Source organism: Cibotium barometz, chromosome 31 (genome assembly GCF_041138505.1).
Source record: "Cibotium barometz isolate CiBa-2024 chromosome 31, ASM4113850v1, whole genome shotgun sequence".
NCBI classification, from domain to species: domain Eukaryota; kingdom Viridiplantae; phylum Streptophyta; class Polypodiopsida; order Cyatheales; family Cibotiaceae; genus Cibotium; species Cibotium barometz.
Genome location: NC_141076.1, coordinates 9,187,812 through 9,214,667, shown reverse-complemented (window position 1 = coordinate 9,214,667; position 26,856 = coordinate 9,187,812). Strand labels below are relative to the sequence as shown.

The window sequence follows — 26,856 nt, the reverse complement described above, 5'->3', positions numbered from 1 at the left end:
TTGAGAAGGAGTTGAGTAGATGGGCAGAGAGAGAGGGCATACGTGCATCAGGGCAGGCAGGGTTCAGGAGAGGTTTCTCCACTCTTGACCATATCTTGACACTCAGAGCTATTATTGAGGAGGGCAGATTATATGGCAGGAGGATTTATTGTTGCTTTGTGGATTTCCGCAAAGCTTTTGACACAATACGGAGAGCCAGACTGATGCGCAAACTACAAGAGATGGGAGTGCCACAGAGTTGATTTGGGGAATCATGGCTTTATACAGGACAGTTGTGGGGCAGGTATGTACTACTCATGGTATATCTGAGATGGTTCACTCCACTATCAGGGTGAAACAGGGCTGCCCCCTTTCTCCCACCTTATTTGGGATGTACGTGGATGAGGTTTCAGACTGTAGAGCGGGAGGGTGACAGAGGAGCACAGCTAGCAGGGACATGGATTCCGCTGTTATTGTATGCTGATGATATTGTGCTGATCTCAGATTCTCCAGAGGGGATGCAGCGTCATTTGGATGCATTGCACACGTTTGCACAGGACAGTGGATTGTCTGTTAACCTTGGTAAAACCAAGGTGATGGTGTTTAACACCACAGCACAGTGAGTTAGGAGGTCAGTACCCACCTTTACATATGGTCAGGAGACAGTGGAGTATACACATGCATATACTTATCTTGGTGTGGTTTTTAGTGGCCCACTATTTTCCTTGAGGAGAGCAGCGGAGACCAGATTGACCAGAGCTTATGCATAGACTAGAGAGGATGTGTTCACAGGTTCAGTTTCAGGAACCTCGAACAAAGCTCTGGCTCTTTGACACTTTGGTCACTTCAGCCATGCTGTATGGAGTGGAGATATGGGGACCCTCAGTGGATCACCACAACCGAGCTGGTAGCACTGATGGATGGAGACGTATGGAGAGGCCCTTGGTTTCTATGATTTCCCGGATGATTAGGGCCAAGGCCTCCGTACCACATGATATTGTCGGTGCAGAGATGGCTGCCCCCCCATTGGTAGTAGAGGCACTCACTCGATCAGTCTCCTTTATACATAGCACTTGGGCTCTCCCTAGAGACAGATATGCTCGCTTAGCCTTGGAGTCTTCATGACAGTTGGCATCACAGGGAGACGGATCATGTTGGTATGCACAGATGACAGCTTGGTTCCACTGCATGGCTTTAGTATGGACAAGCTACCTCCATTTCAGTACTCCCTGGATGCACCCTCCCTCTCTCTCACACGGGCAGAGATTACCAGACTTATCAGGCAAGACTTGATTCAGCCGGACACTAGGAGGACATGGATACAGCCGACACACGAGCTTGGTACGAAGATGGCTTTCTATAGAGACCATCTTCTCCAGCTCACGCATGATGGGTTTGTTTTAGACGCAGCTACATGGATACACATCTTTCTCATGGGGTACGGTGTGCTATTGGTCAGATGCGCACATCCTCACACCAGCTAGAGATTGAGACTGATAGATTCAGAGGAGTACCAGCTGAGGCCAGGATTTGTCAGCTGTGCCAGATGGAGCCAGAGACAGAGTTACATTACATATGTCACTGTCCAGTATATTATGAGATACGAGGCCATTTTCACTGCCTGTTTAGAGAGGGTTTCGGACCACTTTCTAGAGTCATGAGATACCAGGATCAGAGATGCCTCGGATTATACTTGCTGGAGCTTCGTAGACATAGAGAGGGTCACTTGAGAGGGAGGGGATCAGAGAGGGAGAGACACCTACAGAGGCAGATTACAGACTTCTTTCGACCAGAGATTGAGCAGTCAGGCCAGCAGGCATTACAGCCAGCCCCAGAGTATAGCCGCACCACTGATTGATCGGGCTATAGAGCTGGGGCGGTCCAGGCACCCCAAGATGAGAGGCCCATCTCGACACCAGCGGAGACTACAACAGAGGATCAGGACCATACTAGCACGGCATGGGAGACGTCCAGTCAGAGTACTCACCATGGAGGACATTGAGGATATCTACCATCGACCGATGAGAGACATCTTTGGATAGTGATGTATATGATGATTACCTTTGTTGCTGGAGTTTTCCTCCCAGATGTTATCCATTAGGAGCTCCTAGTACCGTACTTTTCCTCATAGTTGTTTCAGTTTCAGTTTCAGTTAGTTGTTTAGTTGTTTTTAGCTTTTCTTACACAGACGTATCAGATCCACCAATTGTTGTAACCTTTTTGGTCTCATAGGTCATTTTGGCCTTCTGAAGACGTTAATATATCATTTCATTCTCTCTCTCTCTCTCTCTCTCTCTCTCTCTCTCTCTCTCTCTCTAGTGATCTATAGAATTTCATATCCACCCCTCTTTCTAGTATCTGGAAATATAAAGGCCTTACTTTGGCACCGAAACGTCGTCGAATCAAAGAACTGCGTGACATTTAAGACGAAAATGAGGAAGCACGCATCCATGCAAACAACTTCTCCCCTTTGATAACAAATCCTCATGCAAACAACAACCAGGTCGGCCATATTTATAACTCTCTTAAATATGAGCAACTTCTTCCTTTAAGGTCATAAAGTTAAAGATTCTTAGGCTTAGCAAGATTCCGTTCCTATTGGTTAAACCTATAAAATGATTATGACTAGCATTATAGAAGCATCGCACCTCTCTTTTAAGTTAAGTAGCCAAAAAGATTGAGACTCCAATATGGAGAATTGGAACTTTCATCCGCGTATATGCCCTTCAGTAAGGCTAGAAAGAGAAATTGTGAGTGAGTAATCTTACTCCGAAATACTTTATATGGTTCTTTTTTTTCTTGTTAACAAGGATTATAGTTGGCGAAGATTATCATTGTCTGACATTATTTTCTTATTGCTCAATGAATTATTAAGAAAGAAGAGAATGTTTTTCCTTGTTTCAATGGATATGTTTGTTGGTTTCATTGCAAATCTGCAGGTACATCTTGTCCCCTACTTAGCTAACTCCACTCTTACTTGCATAGTTGACGAGCGGAGGCAATAGCAAGACTGAGAGTCGATCCAAGGAAATCTCCTCCTATGCCACTGGGAATTGTTTCCACCCCGCGAGGGTGAGCATGTGATTATGAATGCTACCTAGTTTTGTGAGCCTAGGCTAATGCAGTGAATTAGCTTACCTGATGAGTATACATCCCCTGTGAGGAATGGGAGGGTTTGGTACAAGCGACAGTACCTAAGGAAGTGACAGCCCTCGCCGACTGGTCGACGACGAGGGAGTATGGTCCATGGGGTATATCTAGCTAGTTGAGGCTAGAAGATCGAATTCTAGATCATCGGTGATTTGATTTTGGTTTGGATATATCTATGCACATGGATATGAAGCCTCAATCTAGATGCTGAGTCGGTTTCACATTCTCTTTTATGAACACTTTGCTGCAAGAACTCTGACGTAAATATTGTTGTTTTCAAAGGCTGTTTTCAAGAACATTATGGAACTTCTTTAATTAAAGAGCTTGTTTTTATATGTTTTACATTGTGGTAGGATCTAATTAGATAACAAAAATGAATGGGCTAGTAGGTGGAAAGTGGGTGGATGGATGCCCAACGGTGCCATTCTATGGGGATGGGTGGACCTGATGAGTCGAGTAACTTTCCAACAGATTTATTTATTATGATCTGTAGTAAGAATAGGGCTTGAACAAGTTCCGTTTTAGGGGAACAAGCATGCGACCACGCCTCATAAAGAAAAGAGGAAAAAGCTATTGGCTTCTATGAACCAAGTGCGGACTTGTTCCATCCTCGGTCACGCACATTGAGTGACATTCGATCGCGAGGTGTCGTCAATCGGAGACAAGGAAACTTAGCTTCCAATCAAAAGGATCCCCCTTGACCAGGGTAGGGACCTAACATGTACGATGGCACAGGGAAGAGTGGGATTTTCCAAGGCCTCGAGCACTATGAGACTTGAAAAATGCACACTAGACACTATTTCACATATCAAACATCGTCCGATGGTGACCAAACTTTGCGAGCATGTGGAGGGAGTCCCCCCACACACTCGCAAAGTTTGGTCACCATCGAACGATGTTTAGATACAATGACATGGAGAAGAGTGGGATTTTTCAAGGCCTCTCGAGCACTAGGATGCTTCAAAAAGGCACGCTGGGCGGTACTTGACATATCAAACATCGTCCAATGGTGAGTAAACTTTGCGAGCATGTGAGGAGGTCCCCAAAGTTTGGTCACCATCAGATGATGTTAGGTACAATGGCATGGGAAAGAGTGAGATTTTCTAGGGCCACTCAAGCACTAGGAGACTTTAAAAATGCACACTAAGTGCTGCACTAGCCATTTTGACAGCCTCATAGACACAAGCAGTGGAAGCAATGGCAAGCTTGACCACGAGACTTTGTACCTACGAGTATTGGGCTTCCCCAAGCCTCCTAGCAATCCTTAGTGATTATGTTGACACCACCACCATCATCCAAGATTGCATAGACCATTCCTTTGTATACAATAGATAACACGTCGTTCATCACTTTCAAAGTAGTGTCCTAGCTCGTTCATGGACATTTTTGGCTATCCTTTGGTTTTGGATATAGACAAAGAGTGATCAATGTTGATCCACTAATGTTTTGGATATTGTCGCACCACGAAAACTCCTCTTTAGGTTCATGTTCAACTATAGGGCCTCTTAGGTTACCATATATCCAATCGAATGAGTCTCTTCAAAGTTAAGAATTTTTACCAAAGAAAACTTATCGTAAATTGGAATTCTGCAAGGACAAGAAGGCTATGAGGCCTACTATGTCGTACAGGCAATATTCGCACTCGATTAGTTCCTACTCACTCAAAGGTGAGCTTAGACGTACCAATGTGTACTAGTGACTCTATCCTAGGAGGCACCACCTCTGGAAATGGACAATATGAATGTATCACCAAAAATCACCTCAAAGAAAAAGTTGTGATGAATATGATGGCCCATGGTTGTCGAGCTTTCGTCTCTCACTAAGTCCATCTAGCAATGCAAGGTCTAGGTGAATTGGTTCCAACGAAAAAGGCTCAAAACTGACTCTTTCTACTACCTCTGGAGAATGGTCACAAGTTCAACCAAGGCTTTTAGTAGGCTCTCAAGTTCCCTCATAGGTTCTACAATTGGCTTTGGTACAAGGTTTGGGATATGCTCAAGCAAGGTTAGTGGTTCATACTCAACCACTTGCTCAAAGTATAGAGTCTGATTTAGCCTGCACCTTTCTTACAAGCTCTTGGGCTTATTTCATTAGTTCCTTCTCCAACACTAGGTTGGGATACTCTTTTGAGTTACTGAGAAGGTTTTCCGCAAATCGATGGCCCTCATTTCTTTTGGAAAAGATGATTCGAGGGAGAGATCACTTGTCTCCGCAAGGGAGGCAGCTTCAGAGCTCTCATCCAAGACACTTTTGAAAGTCACGTGTCCTTAACATCTAATCATGAATTGTGTTTTTGCGTCCTCTTCAAGGTTTTCTTTTTTTGGACCTTTGGCTTTGGTTCATTAGCTTTTCTAAGAACCACTACAACCTTTGCAACTTGCATCTCAAACTCTTTTGCTGTTTGATTCTTGTTGCTTGCTTCAAAGTGAAAGCTTGAGCTTCCTGCTCATTAGCAACCTTGAATGTTCCCTTTGACTGTTGCCTCATCTTGGCTTTTGAGGCCTTGGAAGCATTAAGAAAGACTGAATGAATAAGTCCTCCTCATGCACTCACAAGTATAAGTGGTCACTATTGCTTCTACCACTGGGGTGATTATCACTCCATTGGGACGATCCTATGGTCAAAACCACACTTGTAACATGTGCCATGACATTGGGATTTGGTGCAGAGTCTTTTGTGAAGACACTCCACAATACGGTGTGGGCCTTTACATTATAAGCATTGCATTAGCAAGGCCTCCAACCATATTGTTGAGGTCTCTCACTCTTTGTTGCACCATGGCTTCGAACAAAGAGGCATAGTCTATAGCTGGAGCTAGTTTAGCAAAATACCCATAGGTGTCAGATTGTTGTCCTTGCAAGGGGCTTGCTATTCATAAGACTCAAAGCTATCTTGTTCCTTAGTTTCTGTTTCTGCAATAAGTCCCCAAGTACTATTGTCTTGGTGTGGTTCTCAAAGGAACCGGTTGCATTAGCAAGGCCTCCAACCATATTGTTGAGGTCTCTCACTCTTTGTTGCACCATGGCTTCGAACAAAGAGGCATAGTCTATAGCTGGAGCTAGTTTAGCAAAATACCCATAGGTGTCAGATTGTTGTCCTTGCAAGGGGCTTGCTATTCATAAGACTCAAAGCTATCTTGTTCCTTAGTTTCTGTTTCTGCAATAAGTCCCCAAGTACTATTGTCTTGGTGTGGTTCTCAAAGGAACCGGTTGAGGTGGTATTAGTTTTACATAAATGTTTTCCATGGACTATTTTTTAAGAAAGCTAGATTCCTTAGCCTTTTTTGAACACGAGCACATTTGACTTCCCTACAATATGGCAAACTAAGTTCTAAGAAAAAATCAAAAGCAGCAAAGCATAAGACTGTAGTAGCCCTATCCGAGGCAGTTTCTACACATGCAACCTTCAAGTCCACTTCACCAAGCCAAAGATATGCCTGCCAGTATAGGAAACCACACAAACATTTTCAGTTCAAAAAGATAACCATTTTGGGTCATTAGAAGTACACAAATATGAGAGCACAATCCATAGCAAAGTACCACCAACTCCTCTTTGTAGAATGTGCTGATTCATCCATTGATCCCCTGTGTCTGCAATGAACCCAACATCTTGAGCATGTGACCGGCTTGTTTAGAAACAGATGAATCAAATTACTCCATATGGTGACTGAGATAATGTAATGGCAAGACTTCTGAGAGAGGGCTGATGCATCATCTACCATAACATCAGAAAGTGCTGGTTCATATTACAGTTTTCCAAGCATTTTAAGCCTGAGGTTGGTAATATGGGGCAGGAGGAGGTGGTGTGGCTGCTGCAGCTGCTGATGGTGGTGGTGGATACTGCTGTACATATTGCTGGTATCCTTGGTGAGGAGGCTGTGAGTAAGGAGGTGGCCAAATGTGCTGTTGCGTGTACTGGGATGAAGGCGCCTGCTGCATGTACTGTGGGCGTGCATAAGCAGGAAGAGGCACACCAGGGGGACCATATGGGGGCCGCTGGATGGACTGATTCTGCTCTCCCTGGCTGGCCGTACTACTACCAGGATCTTGAGCCAATGTCACAGCTCCCATTCTTTGAGGATCCATCGAAGGGTAGAAAGGACGCTCGGTCGGTGGTGGAGGAGCCGGAATATTGAAATAATTCAGAGATGGCTGCTCTTGATTGCTTTGCAGCTGTTGACTCTGCTGATGTGAGATGACGGATCTTGGAAGCATGCCTCCATGAGTTACAAGCCCAATGCTCTGCTTTGCAGCATCATCAAGCCCTTGGCTCTCCAGCTCAGATCTTGGTACTTGAGGCTTACCCCACATCAATTTCAGCCTCAAACCTTTGATGACCAGCTTGTTGGCCAGATTCTCAGCTGCTTTTTCCGCACCTTCTCTACTGGTATATGAGACAAAAGCACAGGCTCTTTGAGCAACCAATCTGATGGATTCGATTTCCCCATAGGCATAGAAGAAATCTTTGAGATCATCTTCGGTCACCCTTTGATCAAGGCCACCAACATACAGAGTTCTAATACTCTCATCCTCCGGAGGCATAAGTGAGGGCATCTCTCCAGCTTTTCTTAAAAGCTTAGAAGCAACTGGATCATTTACTCTGCATGCATAAAATTCAAAAAGATCAGGACTCCTAGTCAGTGTTCAAGACTACATGCACGTGACCACTACTTCAGACTTCCACAGGCATATATGCAGTGCATGTGAGTGGCTGTGTAGAAAAGCTGCAACCAGCATGCTTGCATGTGTACAGTTTTTTTTTTAAATAAAAGAGAGAGAGAGAGAGAGAGAAATATTAACATGACTCTACAATATCTATGAGAATAGGAGAGAGAGAGAGAGAGAGAGAGAGAGTACCCATAGTATCGAGAATAGAGAGAGAGAGTACCCATAGTATCGATCCTTAATGTTCTGTTGAGAAAGCTCTCCCGTGATAGGCATCTCATGCCGATAAGGGCACTCCGCACCACGTGTGCATTCTCCACGAACATAGAAACTGCAGACGTGAGCACGATTTCTCTTGTAGTAGGGAGTTGTTCTCTGAAGCTTCAAGATTGTATCATTTGGGCGAGCTTTTCCATAGGAGGACTCGTAATCAAGCCCAGCCCTTGCCTGCAGCATCAATATATAAAATGTCATATTACAATTTACAATAGAATGATAGAACACACATCACTAAGTCATGGAAAGATAAACACAACAAACAACATTATTTGTTTCCCATTTTTAGACAGTGTTACAAGCATTGCGGAAGCACGTTACTTCATTAACACTAAAGCAAGAGAGATTAACGCTATCCTATGTTTAGCAAACACAACAAAGACGAGATGTAATCCTAATCTACTGTATATTTCAAAACATGAATCATGTATAATGACTAGTTCATGCATGCTAACCTATTGTGCATATACAAAAGATGTCTTGTCACTATTAGGGCATTCCTTGCACTTCCTACCTTTGGACGGCTCCATAGTGTGGACATGGTACCTCATAGCAAGGAATTTACATCTATGCCAAGGGTCATGTGGACTGGCACCTCATGGTAGAGAACTTATGTCTACACCAAGGGCCAGTAGGCTGGGGACTTTGGTCCGCACTCAGATTCAAAGTACAATATTCCAGTTGGCTTGGGGACAATGTCTACGCCCAGAATGACTACCAGCCACAAACTAAATGAAAGGGAGATAGTCCAATACATTTTGTGCACAGCATGCATAGTAGTTGGTCGTTTTAAAAAAAGGCGTTTCAGAAATGCTTCATACCTTCTGAAGATGTTTCATACAAGGGGAAAAAGGGAAGGGGGGGGGGGTGGTATATTGGCCCCCAAAATCATATATATGCAGTTAAATTTACCAGGCGTTTCATGAAACGTGTTTCATAAATGCTTCGTACCTTTCCTAGGCGTTTCAAAAATGTTTCATAAAGGGAGGAGGTAGGGTGACTGGCCCCAAAAATCATATATATGCTACTCAATTTATGTTGCCCTACTGTGCACCTCATAGAGGCTAACAAACATAGCTGCAATTACACATAAAAGCAAGGCTAAGAATCAAGATTCAGGGACCACGGTGTCCACTTACCACTGACTCCTGACTTTGGTCCTTGGAACCTCTTCAAACCCTGACTCCTACAGAGTCCCACCTCCTTAGTCCCAACTCTTGAAACCTGACTCCTAAGGACCTAAGTTCTAACAAGTTACAAGTTACACATTACCATTTACTTCTGAGTGCAACGTGCTCAGAGACTACAGCTTAAATCATGATTCAAATGGCATGCATCAAGTTATCAACAATTACCAACATCAAGATCCAATATTGTATTACTGCTCAAAATTCAAGAAACAATATAAGAAAGGTCAGGAGTCCCCTCAAAGTGCTCACTACAAGAGCCAAAAACAATGGCATACTGATATATGATACATGATACATGATACATCATATCAATATGACAATGACCAATCTTCGAGTACTAAAAAAAACAAAGATGAATCATGAATCATGAAAGAAAACTAAAGTTTGTAATGAAGCATGACAAAATACAGGCCCAAGGAGGGGGCAATCAATCCCCCAAATCCTCAACATCCTCAATATCCTCATCAGTGGTCTCTTCGGCTGATTCAACCTCACTCTCAGAAGAGAGATGCATCCAAATTTTCTGCCTCAGTTGTCGCACTCGTCGTTGCTACTACACTAGTAGTAGCACGAAACCTCATCACCACACTAAAGAACCTTCCTAATCTCACCTTGGAAGGGGTCATAGCCTCCTTCAAGGAAGAAGAAAGAAATCTCAGAGAAGCAAGGGGAGACAGGTCCTTCTTCACAAAAAAGGAGCTTCAAAGATATTAAATATTCCCTTTGTATTAGAAACAATCATGCTGAGAAGGACTGTATTCAAAGAAGCCATACAAACATTGTGAAAAAAACAACCACAATGAAAAGAACCGCTTTCACAAAAAAGCAAATGCAAATATAATTGAGGAGAAAGAGCTTCCCAGAGAGGAAGCAAACTATTGTTATGATGATTGGGCTTTTAAAAGTCTAAGATATGTGTTGTTTTCTGTTGAGTTATGTGTTGTTTTTCAATTGTGTGTGTGTAACCTGATCCTTGTTTGTCCTTACCCATGGGATCCCATAATTGGACTGTGAAACTAGAGCCGTGTGATTTATTCTTGTGCAGGAAAACTGGCATGAAAAACCATGAGCCTAGATTTATCCTTGACACAGTATAAGCTAATCCCTTGAAGGGGGGGTTTGTTGGGAATCAAGGTCTTAACTGTGTGTGAACCCACTCTTATGAGTGAGGTAGTGTGTGTGTGTGTGTGTGTGTGTGAACCACCTCTTGGTGTTGGGCTTCATCCATGTGATACAACCCTTAAATGTGTTATTGTGTGTGTATGCGTATGAATCACCTCTTATGAGGAGATAAGTGTGCCATGTGGCAACACATATGGGGGTGTGATTGTGTGAGTCATAAGATGAGGTCCTGCACCTACAAAAAGAACATGTACTTTCATTTTACATCAATCAAGCATTATGTGAGTTTGTGCCCATCTCTCTCTCTCTCTCCACGCTATGGAGTTTCAGCCCCCATAGCTACTGTAGATTGCCTAACCCTTGGACCTGTGCTGGTCCTTCATTTGGTATCAGAGCTTTTCATAGTCTATTTTATGCCTTTATCTTATTCCCATACCCACTTCTCCTTAGCATTGCATTCTTTCTTTTTTTAATCTCTTGCATTAATTGCCATGCCCACCTTGACTTGATCGCCTCAGCCCACTGCTCCTCTGCCACTTCTACATCTACAGTCGCAAACCTCTTGTGCTAATGTCCGTTGCCTTGTGTGTTGCCGGACCAGCACGCCGACCTTATGATTGCCTCCAACTCCAACTCGAAACTGCAAGCTACCTACGCATTTCATCACCCTAATAAGGTTTAATAGACCTTATTAAATCCACGTCAACACGTTCAGCCACCCCGCGTTGCATGTAGGTGAATGCATAGCACTTTTCCCGCCTCCCATAGCGTGCCTCTCTCCTCAACTGCTACTGATGCTGCTTCTGCACCGGCTGATGTGCCTCATGCTTCATCAACTGCGAGCCACACTTCTTCAAGCCGTCACCATCAGCAACTCAGCATCGTCATCTTTGGTTAGCTCTCTCCATCAATCGCAAACTCAGCCACAGCAGCACTGAGCTTCGAAGCCATTTCAGTAAAAGCAAGAGCAAAGAAAATAGGACATATTTGCAATTATCAAGTTTCTATACCTACATTACATTAGCATCAACACAATTGGGGCATTTTTAATTTTCAACAAAATCAGCAAAATTGGTAAAAATTGAAGCTCCTGCTGTCACAAACCCCTATATTCTAGGGACATGCGGATGCGTGTCAGGCCTAGAAACATGCAGATGCATGTATGTATTATACCTGGGCATGTGTATGGATCATATGAGTGGATGCATATGAGTCCAAGGACATGGCAAGACATTTGTGGACTTTCGGGCGGTGCCCCGTGTGGATTCCGGCCATGCACACATGGTGTGTTATGATGGCAGGCGGAATATTTTCAAGTACAAGAATGATGATAGGTGGTTCTCCAAGTTTACATGTGCACAATGCATAAATGATGCATGCCATAACTTTATTTTACTTTGTGTGACATTGTCTTGCTGCCTGGACAATGCTTGTTATTTTGGCTTGTGAAGTCCGAGGGACCGGGGACGCCCAGGCACCTTGTGGACACGTGTGTGCACTCCTGTTTGGGCCTAAAACTGTGGGCTTATGGGTTTTGCAAGTGGTAAGTGCGTCCACACTCAATTTACAGCTTATTTCATTTACTACTAAAGTTTATTGGTTTGTAGGTACACACTCATTAATAAGTGGCCGGACAACTTATAATGCGTTCGCATTTGGTTGGACCAAAATTAATGAAGTCCGGACAGCTTATGGCCATTTCCCATTTGGTTGGACCTAAACTTATACAAACAGGACAAATGGAGCACTATGGGCTGGACACCTACTTGGACACCTTATGGGGACACTTGTCAGCCATTATGTGTACCCACCAAGCCCCTTAGGTGGCACTGGAGAAAGGCGCCTCCTTCAAGAGGCCTTTTGGGCTGTTTTATTCACTACTCAACACATTGGAGAGCTGGTTGGAGCTTTGGGAGTTGCTACAGGGCTGGTTGCTTGCTTCCCGGACTCACACAAGCTTGGATAACGATCCCCACACTCTTCTAAACGGCTGGTTGGTAAATTTCAGACCTGTAATTTCTGGTTATTGCGAGTTTTGGGCTGGTTACAGGTACAGGACAGCTCTAGGGATCTCCACAGGGCTGTAGGACCCTTTACAGGTGGAATTCTCGCGATAGAAAGTTACTGTTTTGGACTGGTTATTGCACAAAACAGGCCGGACAGCAATGGAATATGTGAGCATGGATGTGTCTCATGGTTTCCTGGTATAACAGGTGTTTAGGGCAAGCATTGGGGACACTTGCTCGCGGAGAACACAGGTTCCTGGATCAGTTTCTCGCGTGGAAACAGGGCCTAAAGATCCATTTACATCTTGTGCAGGGCGGAGTACCTGTGAGGATTGTGATACTCTTGTGCAGGGCGGATGTACCTGTGAAGAGGCTTATGCAGGGCGGATGTACCTGTGTGTAGGGCGGATGTACCTACAGATTCTCTTGTTTGAGATGTATTCATACATGATATATTTGGAAGAATCAGGTTGCAGGCTGGTGGTGAAGCCCCAGGCACCCATAATCTTGTACTTTGCAGACTCTTTTGGTAATATAACCTAAAGGGGGGGGGTCAGCCTATCATCGGCCCCTTTATGTGGTGTACTGTCATTTTCAGCTTTGTGGTTGTAATGCTCAATTGTTAAGTGCTCAGAATCTTGTTCACATTTATACGATTCCAATACACGCGTCCGCCTCCCGTTACATTGGTATCAGAGCTCAATTTTTCCCCTCATTGGAAAACGGTTTGAGGCTTGGAATCATAAGTGGTGACCTGATTTGAGTGTCATGGACAGCCACATTTCTGACAGTGTGGAGAACATACAGGACCGTGAATTTCATGGTACAAGGGATGCAAGAGATGCTGCACGCAATGATGTCTATGGAGATGCAGGTACTCATGACACTATGAATTCTGATTTGGAATCTTTGAGGCGTCAAGTGCGACGCTATAGGGCTGAAACCGAAGAGCTTAGGTCATTGAAAAATGACCCGGATGTACAAAGGGTGTTGGCTGCGAAGGCAAAAGCTTCGGTCCATGAAGTCACTTTTGAAGCAATTGCAAAGGAAATGGATGTTGAGAAACCCCGAGAGCTTGCACTTGCATACCTAATGGTTAAGGGTGATGTATACACTGAAGCAGATGGTAGTTTGGCTTTCAAGAAGCCACCCCTCATGGCTGCCCGTGGTGATGCACAGGATGCACAACAAGCAGAAAGAGCACAGCAAGTGCCAAATGCTGAAAGGACAAGAGTCCCTGATGCTAGGCTTGATGCAGGTCAAGAGAAGAGTAAGGATGAGGGATCCTCTACTCATTCTCGCTTTGCTCCAAGAAGACATATGCGTTCTCGTGTTGAGCTTTCCACTCATTTGGAGAGTGTGACTCAAGAGAGTACGAAGAGGGATCGTGAATCTTCATCGCGGCATCATCATCATGCAGATGAACAGGATGTACATAGGGATGCTTATAGAAGGAAGAAGCCTCGAGAGTTCAAGTCCGGTGACAAGGATGTAAAGTTTGAAAACTTTCAGGGACGAATGGACCCTACCAAAGCACTTGCTTTCATTAGACAGTTTGAGATAGCTTTTTGCAATGAAGACTTTTCGGAAAAGTCTATGCTCAGGCACGTGGGAATGCATCTCAAGGATACGGCAAGTGATTGGTGGCTTGCAAAAATACTTGATGGAAGTGCTGCCTCAACTTGGTCTTCTTTCAAAATTCAGTTTTATGATCAATTCTTACCACCAAACTTTGCAAAGGATGTACGCAAAGAGTGGGATTGGCTGTCCCAAGATGAGGGAGAGTCCGTTGCTTCTTACATAGCAAAGTTTTGGAAAGTCCTTCTCAAGGTTACTCCCTTCATGAAGATTGGAGAGGACGAGAAGAAGAGAAAGTTTGAATCGGGGCTCCATCACATCATCCAACAAAGCTTGGGAGTGTACCCAAATAAGACCATACAAGAGCTTATACACTCAGCCATGATTGCGGAGAACTTGCACATAAAAGCACCCACGAATAAGCCATTTGCAGGTCAAAACAAGAGCAAATTCAGGGCTGGTTATGACCAGAAAAAGGGTGGACAGCCACCTAAGAATGCTCCCAAAGATGGCCGAGATGCAAAGGATGACTCCGAAAAGAAGCCGGGGGGTGAACGCCACAATTTTGGGCTCTCAAAACAGCAATTGGAAGAGTACAGGAAGGCTGGAAAATGCTTTAAGTGTGGCAGTAAAGATCATATATATCCTAAATGCCCACAGAATCCTAAGAATGCTGAGCCTAATGTGGAAAAGCCTCTTGTGAATGTTGTACCCGATGTGCAGGGTAATATAGGGCATGAGTCCAAGAGAGTAGTCATATGCAAGGCTTGGGGCAAATTGAAGGATCAGCCCGCTTTGTTTCTTTTTTATGATGCTTCCACAGATAACTTTATATCCGTACAGATGGCTGCCGCCATAGGTCTCAATGTGGATGACATGGGAATGCAAATGAATGCAGATGCCGCCTTTGAGGGCAAACAGGTTGATGTAACTCCGGTCATTGGTAAGCTCCGTGTACATATACAGGACTACCTCGACTATGAGAGCTTTTTAGTGGCTCCTCTTACAGGTTGTGATGTTTTGTTGGGGATGCCCTGGCATCACCGTTTAGAGCCTATTAAGGCTTACAAAGAGAAGAAAATCAGCTTTGTACATAGAGGCCGTGAGCACTCTATAGATGCTAGTACTACTGGAAGTACCATACCTCTTGTAAGCCATGTACAAATTAATAAGGCAATAAAGAAATCAGCTTGTTCTTACTTGGTTTTTGTACGTGATACCATTGAACATTCTAGTGTTGATGTTAGTGCATTAGATCAAGACAAGCTTAACTTTTTGAATGAGTTCAAAGATTGTTTTGCAAATGCTTTGGCAGCAAGGTTGCCACCAGAGAGGCCGGAAGATCATTGCATAGATCTAATTCCCGGTAGCTCTCCACCTAATAGGCCACCATACAGGGTGAGTGCTAGTCAACAAGAAGAGATTATGGCTCAGGTGAATGAACTTTTGGAAAAGGGTTTGATTCGGCCTAGTTCCTCGCCATATTGCTCGCCGGTACTTCTTGTTCAAAAGAAGGATGGTACTTCCAGGATGTGTGTTGATTACCGTGCCCTCAATAAGATAACTATCAAGAATCGGTTTCCGATTCCGTGCATTGATGACATCTTGGACAAGCTTGAAGGTTCGGCATGTTTCAGCCGAATAGACCTCAAGAGTGGGTATCATCAAGTGAGAGTGGCACCTCAAGATGTTCACAAGACTGCATTTAGAACAGCCTTTGGCCTTTATGAGTTTTTGGTGGTGCCTTTTGGTCTTACAAATGCACCCGCTACCTTCAACAGGATGATGGACAGGGTGTTCAGAAAGCATAGAAAGTTCACAGGTATATTCTTTGATGACATTATTGTATTCTCAAAGAATGAAGCCCAACATCGTGAGCACCTGTCTATTGTGTTTGAAGAGCTTAAGGAAAATCAGCTCTACATAAATGCAAAAAAGAGTGAATTCTTTCTCCCAGAAATTCACTATCTTGGTCACATTGTATCAAAGGATGGTGTGCGCATGGATCCTGCAAAGATACAAGCCATGCAAGAATGGCCAGAGCTGAAATCAATCCATGAAGTGAGGAGCTTCCTTGGTTTATGTGCTTACTACAGGAGGTTCGTCAAGCATTTTGCTTTCATTGCCGCTCCATTACATGGGGTACTCATTATTCCGGATTTGCACAAACCTTTTGTTGTGGAATGTGATGCAAGTGGGGACTGCATAGGGGCAGTTTTGAACCAAGAAGGACATGCCATTGCCTATGAGAGCAGACGCTTGCAACATGCAGAGCTTCACTTACAGGTTTATGAGAAGGAGTTGTTGGCTGTAATTCATGCCCTTACTATTTGGAAACACTATCTTTTAGGGACTGATTTTATGGTCAAAACTGATCATCAAAGTTTGAGATACTTTTTGACTCAAAGTAAGCTCTCAGAGAAGCATATGAGATGGGCAAATTTCCTCTCAATGTTTCATTTTCAGATTTTACATACTCCAGGGAAAAAGAATGTGGTGACGGATGCCTTATCTAGACGACCACAGGTTCATGCTATTACAGTTGCATACCATGAGGACTTATCGGATATGCGTAATACTTATCATTTGGATGAGGATTTTGCACATGTATGGGCTGATTTGCAAGAGGGTATTGCTGTCCCATCTTATGTCATAAGAGATGGATATCTCATGATGCAAAATCGTATGTGTGTGGTAAAGAACCTTCGCCATAAGGTTATGGATGAGTGTCATGCTCCTCCATATGCAGGTCATAGAGGCATTTTGGCCACAGCACAAGCTTTGGAGAGGTATTTCTTTTGGCCACATATTCGCAAGGATATTGAAGCATATGTACGTGAATGTATGGTGTGTCAAAAGGTCAAGTTTGACAGACATAAAGCACCTGGATTGCTTCAGCCTTTGCCTATACCAAATGAACCATGGGAAAGCATTGCTATGGATTTCATTATGGATTTGCCAAGGACGCCACAGGGAAATGATGCTATTTGGACCATCATTGACAGGTTTAGCAAGCAGGCACATTTCATTCCCGTGCGCAAGACAATAAAGCCAGATCATATGGCTAGGATGTTTTTGGCACAGATATTCAAACACCATGGCATGCCTAAATCTATTGTGGGGGATAGAGATCCTAGAACCACAAGTTTATTTTGGCGCGCATTGTTTGACAATATGGGTACAAAGCTGAACTTCTCATCAGCTTACCATCCACAGAAAATGGGCAAAGTGAAATAGCAAATTCAGCCGTCCTCGACTTGCTGAAATCTTATGTATCCGACCGCAAATCGGATTGGGAGAAGTATTTACCACTTGTGGAGTTTGCCTACAACAATACGGTACATACTTCTACGGGCAAGGTGTTGGGGTAAAGGCGTTATGCCCACCCTTATAGTGTGTACAAGCCCATAAGTTATAGTACATAGTACACTTAGTACTTTTAATGTACTAAGTGCACTATGTGTACTAGTGCAATATACATGTGTGATAGGGGAGTCACACACTCATGCTTTTCATGAGTTGACTTATCCCCACAACTCTCTCTCTCTCTCTCTCTCTTGCTTCTCTGTGTATGTCTCCCATGAATGAACTCTAACCTAACCCTAATTCAGGTTCCTTCTCCCATCAACTGGTATCAGAGCTGGAGCTGGAGCAGACCCGTCCTCTCTGTTTGATCGAGCAAAGAAACCTCTGTTAGCTGAGTGCTGGGCGTGAACGAAGGCAGCAGCAAAGCAAACGCTTCTGCCAGGTGCTCGTTTCTCAACTGGTCGCAAGGCAAAGCGCCTACATCAACTGGTCGCAAGGTAACTGGAGATGTCAGGCGCCTACATCAACTGGTCGCAAGGCAAAGCGCATAAGCGCTGGGCGTATAGGCGCTAGGCGAGTGAAGCGAACAGCAGCCAGGCGGAGCGTAGTCGGGCGAACACACAACGCGTGTAGCGCAAGCGGCGAAGGCAGCAATACGTGAGCGTAGTCGGACGACTTGACACAAGGCGTGTAGCGTCGGCTGGTCCAATAGCAAGCGAAGGCACCACCGCTTGGCGAAGGTGTTGGCGCTGGGCGTAGAAGGCACATAGGATTGCTGGCCCTTCAGCGTAAGAGGCGAAGCGTGAGATGTGTTGTGGCATCAACATTCGCAGCAAGGCCTGGCTGAGGCAGCACACGACCATACTCAGGCCTGGCTGTAGCGTGGCTGGGGCAGCCACTTCTGCATCTGAGCGTGGCAGCTGGTAGGCAGGCGAGCATAGAAGAACGCCGTGCATTCAGCTGGTGATCTAAATCTGCAGCGCAGCCAACTCCATCAACACAAGCAGAATCAGTTTTGCCTCCCCCTTTCTGCATCAGTTTCTTGCAACAAAATTCAGAAATCAAGGTATTTGCCTCAATTTTTTTTTGGGGATTTGCAATTGAGCAGGTGCAATCATTAATTGAGCGAATACAGGCGCCGAATTGCTCAATTTTTGAGCAAAATTGGCAAAATTGGGTGACATTGGTCACAATCAGGATCAATTTGCAGGAAATTGGTCAAATCAGGATCAATTTGCAGGAAATTGGATGTCGAAATTTGGGGCTTTTGATGTAATTGTGCAATTAAGCACTCATACATGCTGTATGATGTGAAAAATCGCACATTTGGGCAAAATTGCAGCAAATTGCAGTGCAAATCAAGGGGCTTTTGTGCCGATTTGGTTGATTTGCATGCAGGCAATCGCATTTGATGCTGTGGATAATGTGTTGATGCCTTACAAGCACTCAATGTGCCTGTAAATCAAGGGGCTTTCATGTATTTGATGTATATGTGGCCAGGGGGAAGCATCGTGAACACTCTGGATGCCTTCATGTGCGTCAATGTACCATGCATGATCAGAAATTGATCTCAAATCAAGGGGCTTTTCAAGTTTGTATGCTTGTTGAGCTTGGCAAAGCAGCAGGCAAGACATTTATGCCTTGAATCCTCAGAAATCAGCTTGCAGTCAAGGGGCTTTTGCCCAATTTCTGTTCGGAACTGTTGTATGCAGTATACAGGACTGTAAAAGTCTGATTTTCACTCATTTGGACAGCCAGGAGAGCATTTATTGCTACTGTACCTGCTGGTACAGATTTGGTACAGATTTGTACATGTTTTGGCATGGCTGTACACTGTTTTGAGTGATCAAAAGGTTCAAATTCAGCTGCTGAAATTGCCGGTACAGGTTTGGTACATCATTGGTGAGCACTTGGTACTGCTGTACAGTACTTTGGAAGGGCAAAAGAGCACATTTAAGGTGCTGTCCAAAATCTGCAGCAACCAGATTTTGGTGTTTTCATCACAAAAAGTGGGAGAAAAGTTGCATTCTTGCTTCCGCAGTGGGAGATAAAGCTTGGGAGAACATTTGTGAGCACTTTGTGTGCTTTGGGTGCAGTGTTTGCACATTTTGGGTGCAGTGTTTGCACATTTGCAGGGAGTCAGGCATTGACAGGTTGCATTTTGCTATGGCAACCACAGGTGAGAGCTCTTCATTGCTTCACATCAAGAAGCTTGAAGGCTCACATAATTATGATATTTGGCAAACCCAGTGCTACAATGTGTTGCTTCAGAAAAAGCAGCACAAGCCTATCAAAGAAAGGGGTGTGATGCCCGCTTCTCTTACAGCTGAAGAGTGGGAAGATATGGATGAGCTGGCAAGATCTACTATCATGTTGTCTGTGTCAGACTCATTACTTTTCAGCATTCGTGAAGAGAAGACAGCTTGGGGAATGTGGCAGAGATTGCAGGACTTGTATGCCCAACAAAGTGCCTCAAGCAAAGTGTATTGGTTGAAGAAACTCATAGGTCTTCAGATGAAGGAAGGGGCGTCTATGACAGCCCATTTAAATGAGTTTAATGGCATTGTCAGCCAGGTCATTAATCAAAAGTTGGCAATGGACGATGAGTTCAAAGCCACTTTTTTGTTATGCACTTTGCCAGAGAGTTGGGACACATTTAGGACAGCCACTAGCAATTCGAATGCTATGCTGTCATATGCAGATGTTGAGGGTGCTCTTCTTCAAGAAGAGATGAACAGGAAGAACAACTCTGTTGGAAAGTCCAATGCAATGAATGCACGTGGGAGATCCCAGCAAAGGGGGAAAAGCCAAGAAAGGGGAAGGAGCAAGTCTCGCTCCAAAAAGGATTTGGAATGCCATTATTGTGGCAAAAAGGGACACATTAAAAAACAATGCTACAAATGGAAAAATGATCAAAAAGAAAAGGGAAAAGGCAAAGACAAAGAAAAAGATGAAGCCAAAGATGTAAAGCCAAAGGGCAAAAGTGGAGTCAAGATCGAAGAAATCAATGTGTCACATGCAGGTGGCAGTGAGGATGAGGTCCTCTTTACGTCTTCACTTGATGCCCATTCACTTCTTACAGGTGGTCATGGTATGCACTCATGGATCATTGATTCAGGTGCCTCCTTTCATGTCACAGGTTGCAGTGACTTGTTTGTCAGGTATACTGCTGGCAATGAAGGAGTGGTTTATTTGGGTGATAACCATGCATGCAAGATTCTTGGCAGAGGTGATGTGAGGCTTGTATTTTCAGATGGCTCACAGCTTATGCTCCATGATGTCAGGCATGTGCCTGAGATCAAGAAGAATCTGCTTTCTACTGGACAGCTTGATGATGCTGATTATGTTACCACATTTGGTAGTGGAAAGTGGAAGATTAGTAAGGGCTCACTGGTTGTTGCCAGAGGCTCTAAGGTGGACACTCTTTATTTCATGCATGCAGGTGTTTGTCACCATGCTAATGTAAATGCAACCGAGCTGCCGGAAATTTCTATGTGGCATAGCCGGTTGGGACACATGAGTGTCAAGGGAATGGAGCAATTGTCTCGTTTGGGTTACTTGCCTTCTCTAAAGTTTTCAAGTTTTCAGTTTTGTGAGCATTGTATATATGGTAGGCAACTACAGTGCCCCCACAAGAAAGCTCTTGGACAGAAAGATGCTCAGTTAGAGCTTGTGCATACAGATGTATGTGAGATGCCTCAGCTTTCTTTGGGAGGGGCAAAATACTTTGTGTCTTTTATAGATGATGCCACACGCAAGGTGTGGGTTTATCCTCTTCCTTTGAAGAGTGATACATTCTCAGTGTTTGAGAAGTTTGTTGCTCTTGTTGAGAACCAAACTGGTAAAACACTGAAAGCTTTGCGTTCCGACAATGGTGGAGAGTATATGTCCAAACAGTTTCAGGACTTTTGTGATGCTAAAGGCATCAAGAGGGAGCTCTCTACTCCTTATGATCCTCCACAAAACGGGACAGCAGAGAGGATGAACAGGACCATTCAGGAGAAGGTCCGTTCTATGTTGTCACATGCTGCATTACCTCATGGTTTTTGGGCTGAAGCTGTTATGACAGCCGTTCACCTTATAAACAGGTCACCTAACACGAGGCTTGGTGGGAAAGTGCCAGAAGAAGTATGGACAGGGAAGCCTCCGTCATACAAGCACTTGAGAGTGTTTGGTTGCGTTGCGTACGTGCACATACGCAGGGAAATGCGCACCAAACTTGATCCTAAGTCTCATAAATGCATATTCCTAGGATATGGTGACAGAGGTGAAATGGGGTATAGACTTTGGGATCCCATGAATAGAAAGATCATACGCAGCAATGATGTCATTTTTGATGAAACATGCATGTATAAGGAGCCTGCAAGGCAACAGGAGCCTGGCAGAGTCATCTTTGATGATGATGGACATCATGGACAACAACAAAGGGCTGTAAATCAGCCATTACAGCAGGAAAACCAGCCCTTAAATGGTGCTGAAAATGGTCCAAATGGACAGCCAGAGATGGCAGAAGATATCCCTATGGATATACCACAGTTGGAGGAGATACCGGGCATTATATTTCAGCCTTATGGCATGGAACAGGAGCCACCAATGGGTGATATGCAGGCTGGACAGCAACCTGCAAATGATGGTCATTGGGTACGGAGGTCCACTAGACCCTCCAGAGCCCCTGACAGGTTTGTTCCAGGGGTTGACTACTTGATGCTCACTGACTGTGGGGAGCCCTCATGTTATAAAGAGGCTTTACAGAGGGCAGACAAGGCACTATGGGAGCGTGCCATGAAGTCAGAGATGGATTCTCTGCATAAAAATGAAACATGGAAGTTGGTGCATTTGCCTGCAGGCAAGAAGGTTTTGCCATGCAAGTGGGTTTACAGGCTCAAAGTTGCATCAGATGCTAAGCCAAGATACAAAGCCAGGTTAGTGGCTAAGGGCTTTAAGCAGGAATATGGTGTGGACTTTGAGGAGATCTTCTCTCCAGTGGTCAAAATGACCACACTTAGAGCTGTGTTAGCTTTGGTTGCACATGATGATCTGGACTTGATTCAGATGGATGTGAAGACTGCTTTTCTTCACGGTGATCTCCATGAGGAGATATATATGCAACAGCCAGAGGGTTATGCAGTAAGTGGAAAGGAGAAGCTTGTATGCAAGCTGAAAAAGAGTCTTTATGGGCTCAAACAGGCACCAAGAGAATGGTATCATAAATTTGATACATTCATGAAAACTCAGAAATTCAGGAGAAGTGACATAGATCACTGCTTGTACACCAAGAAAGCTTTGGATGGCAGTCTCTTGATTCTCATTTTGTATGTTGATGATATGTTGATTGCCGGGAAATCTCGTAAAGAGATGGATGCTTTGAAGAAGAGGCTACATGAAACCTTTGATATGAAGGATTTGGGTGATGCAAATCACATCTTGGGTATGCGGATACTTCGGGACAGAAATCAGCATGTGTTGTATTTGTCTCAGAAGGAATACATTGGCAAAGTCTTGCAGAGGTTCAATATGGACGGGGGGAAGAAAGCTAGTACTCCTTTGCCTCCATATGTGAAACTCAGTGCTATGGACAGCCCACAGTCAGATAGAGACAGGGCTGATATGGCCAAGATTCCGTATGCTTCAGCTTGTGGCAGTCTCATGTATGCCATGGTTGCTACTAGGCCGGACATTGCATTTGCAGTGGGAGTGGTTTCTAGATACATGGCCAACCCTGGCAAGAAGCATTGGGAAGCAGTGAAAGGTGTCATGAGATACCTGAAGGGCACACAGGATTTGTGCATTTGCTTTGGCAAAAAGGATGCATTAGTGCATGGTTACACGGATTCGGATTATGCCGGTCATCCAGATAACCGGAAGTCTACTACCGGTTATGTGTTTACATTCACAGGAGGTGCTGTGTCATGGATATCCAGGATGCAGAAGTGCACAGCCTTATCTACTACAGAGGCCGAGTATATTGCAGCCACAGAGGCTTGCAAGGAGGCATTATGGCTATCTCGGTTAGTGGTTGATTTGGGCTATACAGGGGATATTCCATTGTTGCATTGTGACAGTCAGAGTGCCATTCAGTTGGCAAAGAACCCTGTTTTTCATGCAAAGACGAAGCATGTGGATGTGAAGTATCACTTCATCAGAGAGGTGATAGAGAACAAGCAAATTCAGCTTGTTAAGATTCACACGGATGACAACCCGACTGATCTGTTGACGAAGAGTTTGCCTCCGGAGCGGTTTGCTCATTGCAGACACTTGATGGGCATTGGATGAGGCCAGTTTCAGCCTTGATATGGCCTTGTATATTATCATGTACATGCTGATTTTTTCTTTTCCTTTACTTAAGGGCACTTTGCCTTTAAGTGGGAGGTTGTTGGGGTAAAGGCGTTATGCCCACCCTTATAGTGTGTACAAGCCCATAAGTTATAGTACATAGTACACTTAGTACTTTTAATGTACTAAGTGCACTATGTGTACTAGTGCAATATACATGTGTGATAGGGGAGTCACACACTCATGCTTTTCATGAGTTGACTTATCCCCACAACTCTCTCTCTCTCTCTCTCTCTCTTGCTTCTCTGTGTATGTCTCCCATGAATGAACTCTAACCTAACCCTAATTCAGGTTCCTTCTCCCATCACAAGGCGCCCTTTGAGATTATCTATGGCAAGGTGGTACTACCACCCATCCTTCGTACAAAGGATGAAATTTTTGCAGCAGATGAGTATGTCAGAGACTTGGATACTGCATTTGCACAGGTACGGACAGCCATAGAGAGGTCTCAAACCAAGAATAAAAAGGCAGCTGATAAGCATAGAAGGGATGTACAATTCAAACAAGGTGATTGGGTCTTGCTGAAATTTGAAAAGGCACGCCTTCGGAAGAGGCCAGGAAAAGAGGGAAAGTACCCTAAACTTTCCAACAGGTACTATGGACCTTTTCAGATCTTGGAGAAGATCAATGATGTTGCATTTCGGCTTGTACTCCCAGATCATTGGAACATGCATAATGCTTTTCATGTGAGCCTATTGAGGCCTTATGTGGGACCGACACCGTTTGAGCTGGTTTTGGAAGACCCACCCGAGGTGGATGAGCTGGAAGAGATTCTTCAACCTCAACAGATTGTTTTTCACAAGGAACGAAAGCTTGTGGGAGGCAAACTTGTTCGTAGGTACCTTGTGAAGTTCAAGAATTATTCAGCTTTGGACGCGAAATGGATGGATGAGGCCTACTTCGAGGATTACCCAGATCTTTTGAAGGCCTATCTGGAGGCTTTTCAATTGCGGTCAACTGATTAGAAGCCGGGGGGATGTCACAAACCCCTATATTCTAGGGACATGCGGATGCGTGTCAGGCCTAGAAACATGCGGATGCATGTATGTATTATACCTGGGCATGTGTATGGATCATATGAGTGGATGCATATGAGTCCAAGGACATGGCAGGACATTTGTGGACTTTCGGGCGGTGCCCATGTGGATTCCGGCCATGCACACATGGTGTGTTATGATGGCAGGCGGAATATTTTCAAGTACAAGAATGATGATAGGTGGTTCTCCAAGTTTACATGTGCACAATGCATAAATGATGCATGCCATAACTTTATTTTACTTTGTGTGACATTGTCTTGCTGCCTGGACAATGCTTGTTATTTTGGCTTGTGAAGTCCGAGGGACCGGGGACGCCCGGGCACCTTGTGGACACGTGTGTGCACTCCTGTTTGGGCCTAAAACTGTGGGCTTATGGGTTTTGCAGGTGGTAAGTGCGTCTACACTCAATTTACAGCTTATTTCATTTACTACTAAAGTATATTGGTTTGCAGGTACACACTCATTAATAAGTGGCCGGACAACTTATAATGCGTTCGCATTTGGTTGGACCAAAATTAATGAAGTCCGGACAGCTTATGGCCATTTCCCATTTGGTTGGACCTAAACTTATACAAACAGGACAAATGGAGCACTATGGGCTGGACACCTACTTGGACACCTTATGGGGACACTTGTCAGCCATTATGTGTACCCACCAAGCCCCTTAGGTGGCACTGGAGAAAGGCGCCTCCTTCAAGAGGCCTTTTGGGCTGTTTTATTCACTACTCAACACATTGGAGAGCTGGTTGGAGCTTTGGGAGTTGCTACAGGGCTGGTTGCTTGCTTCCCGGACTCACACAAGCTTGGATAACGATCCCCACACTCTTCTAAACGGCTGGTTGGTAAATTTCAGACCTGTAATTTCTGGTTATTGCGAGTTTTGGGCTGGTTACAGGTACAGTGCAGACAAACAGGGTTAGAGTTAGGGTTTACAGAAAGCAATCAGGCGTGGAAACCAAGGTGAAGGAGTGAACACGACTGCTGTACTCTTCAATGATAGATAAAAAATCAAGTACAAGCCACATGATAGTGACCCCTAAAGGATAAGTGTTCACATGTCCGGCCATAAATGTGCCGGGTGGACCAAAACACTTATAAACTGCATATAAGTGAAACTGAACTAAACTGGGGGAAAAAACCTCCACTAACTGAAGTAAAAAGTGCCCCAGTAACCTACTGATGATCACTAGCACTCCTCTGGGTGCATACACAGCATAAAACCCAACAAACCCCCCTGGAGTGATATGTGATCACTGTACATCATCCACCAAAAGGAAACAAATTCAAAGCATTGCGGAATGCTTCAAATTTCGGACGTGGTAATGCCTTGGTGAAGATGTCTGCCACATTCTGATCTGTAGGACAGTAGATCAGACTGATATCTCCTGCCTGGAGTCTCTCCCGAACAAAATGATAGTGAATCTCAATGTGTTTCGTGCGAGCATGAAACACAGGATTCCTGGCCACAGCAATGGCACTCTGACTATCAGTATAGATAGGTGTAGGCTCCTCCACTGAAATATCCATATCAGTCATAAGACGACGCAGCCAAACACACTCAACAGTAGTAGTGTACGCTGCTCTGTACTCTGCCTCACAAGATGAAGTGGCCACTGTGGTCTGTTTCTTGCTTAGCCAAGAAATGCATGAAGCGCCAAGGAAGAAACAATTCCCACTAGTGGAATGTCTGGTATCAAAATCACCAGCCCAATCTGAATCACTGTAAGCGTGTAACTGCATGTCACCCCCCTCAGGATAAAGCAAACCAAGAGACGAGGTACCCTGCAAATAACGGAATACACGCTTCACAGCTTGCCAATGTGACAACCGTGGGCTGTGCATGAATCTGCTCAACTGAGAGACTGCATACTGAATATCTGGCCTTGTATTACACAAGTAAATGAGGCACCCAACAGCCTGAGCATATGTAGTGGCATCAAAGGAAACACTGTCATCTTGTAGTGACAGTTTCATCCCAGGCTCCATAGGAGTACTAATAGGCTTGCAATCCTGAAATTTAAACTTCTCCAGAAGTTTAGCAACATAACGTGATTGCAACAACCCAATGCCTCTGTTATCCTGCACAAACTGTATGCCCAAATAGTAATGTACAAGGCCCAAGTCAGACATGTCAAATGTCTGTTGCAGTATCTCCTTAAAAGCTGCAATTTTGTCATCATTTGATCCCATGAGCAAGAGATCATCCACATAAAGA

The 26,856-nt window shown here is 44.4% G+C and overlaps 1 protein-coding gene across 1 annotated transcript in view; it reads right to left on the bottom strand.

The window, feature by feature from the left end:
• Window positions 1–6,592: 6,592 nt before the first annotated feature.
• Window positions 6,593–26,856, bottom strand: part of LOC147620481 (zinc finger CCCH domain-containing protein 40-like) — an 80,057-nt gene continuing 59,793 nt past the window's right edge. The window contains exons 3-4 of the mRNA XM_086824702.1: window positions 8,017–8,240; window positions 6,593–7,728 (exon numbers count right to left, since the gene is read on the bottom strand). Coding sequence (XP_086680828.1) covers window positions 6,894–7,728; window positions 8,017–8,240 — 1,059 coding nt within the window. The 3' untranslated portion in view covers window positions 6,593–6,893. The remainder of the gene's footprint in view (window positions 7,729–8,016; window positions 8,241–26,856) is intronic.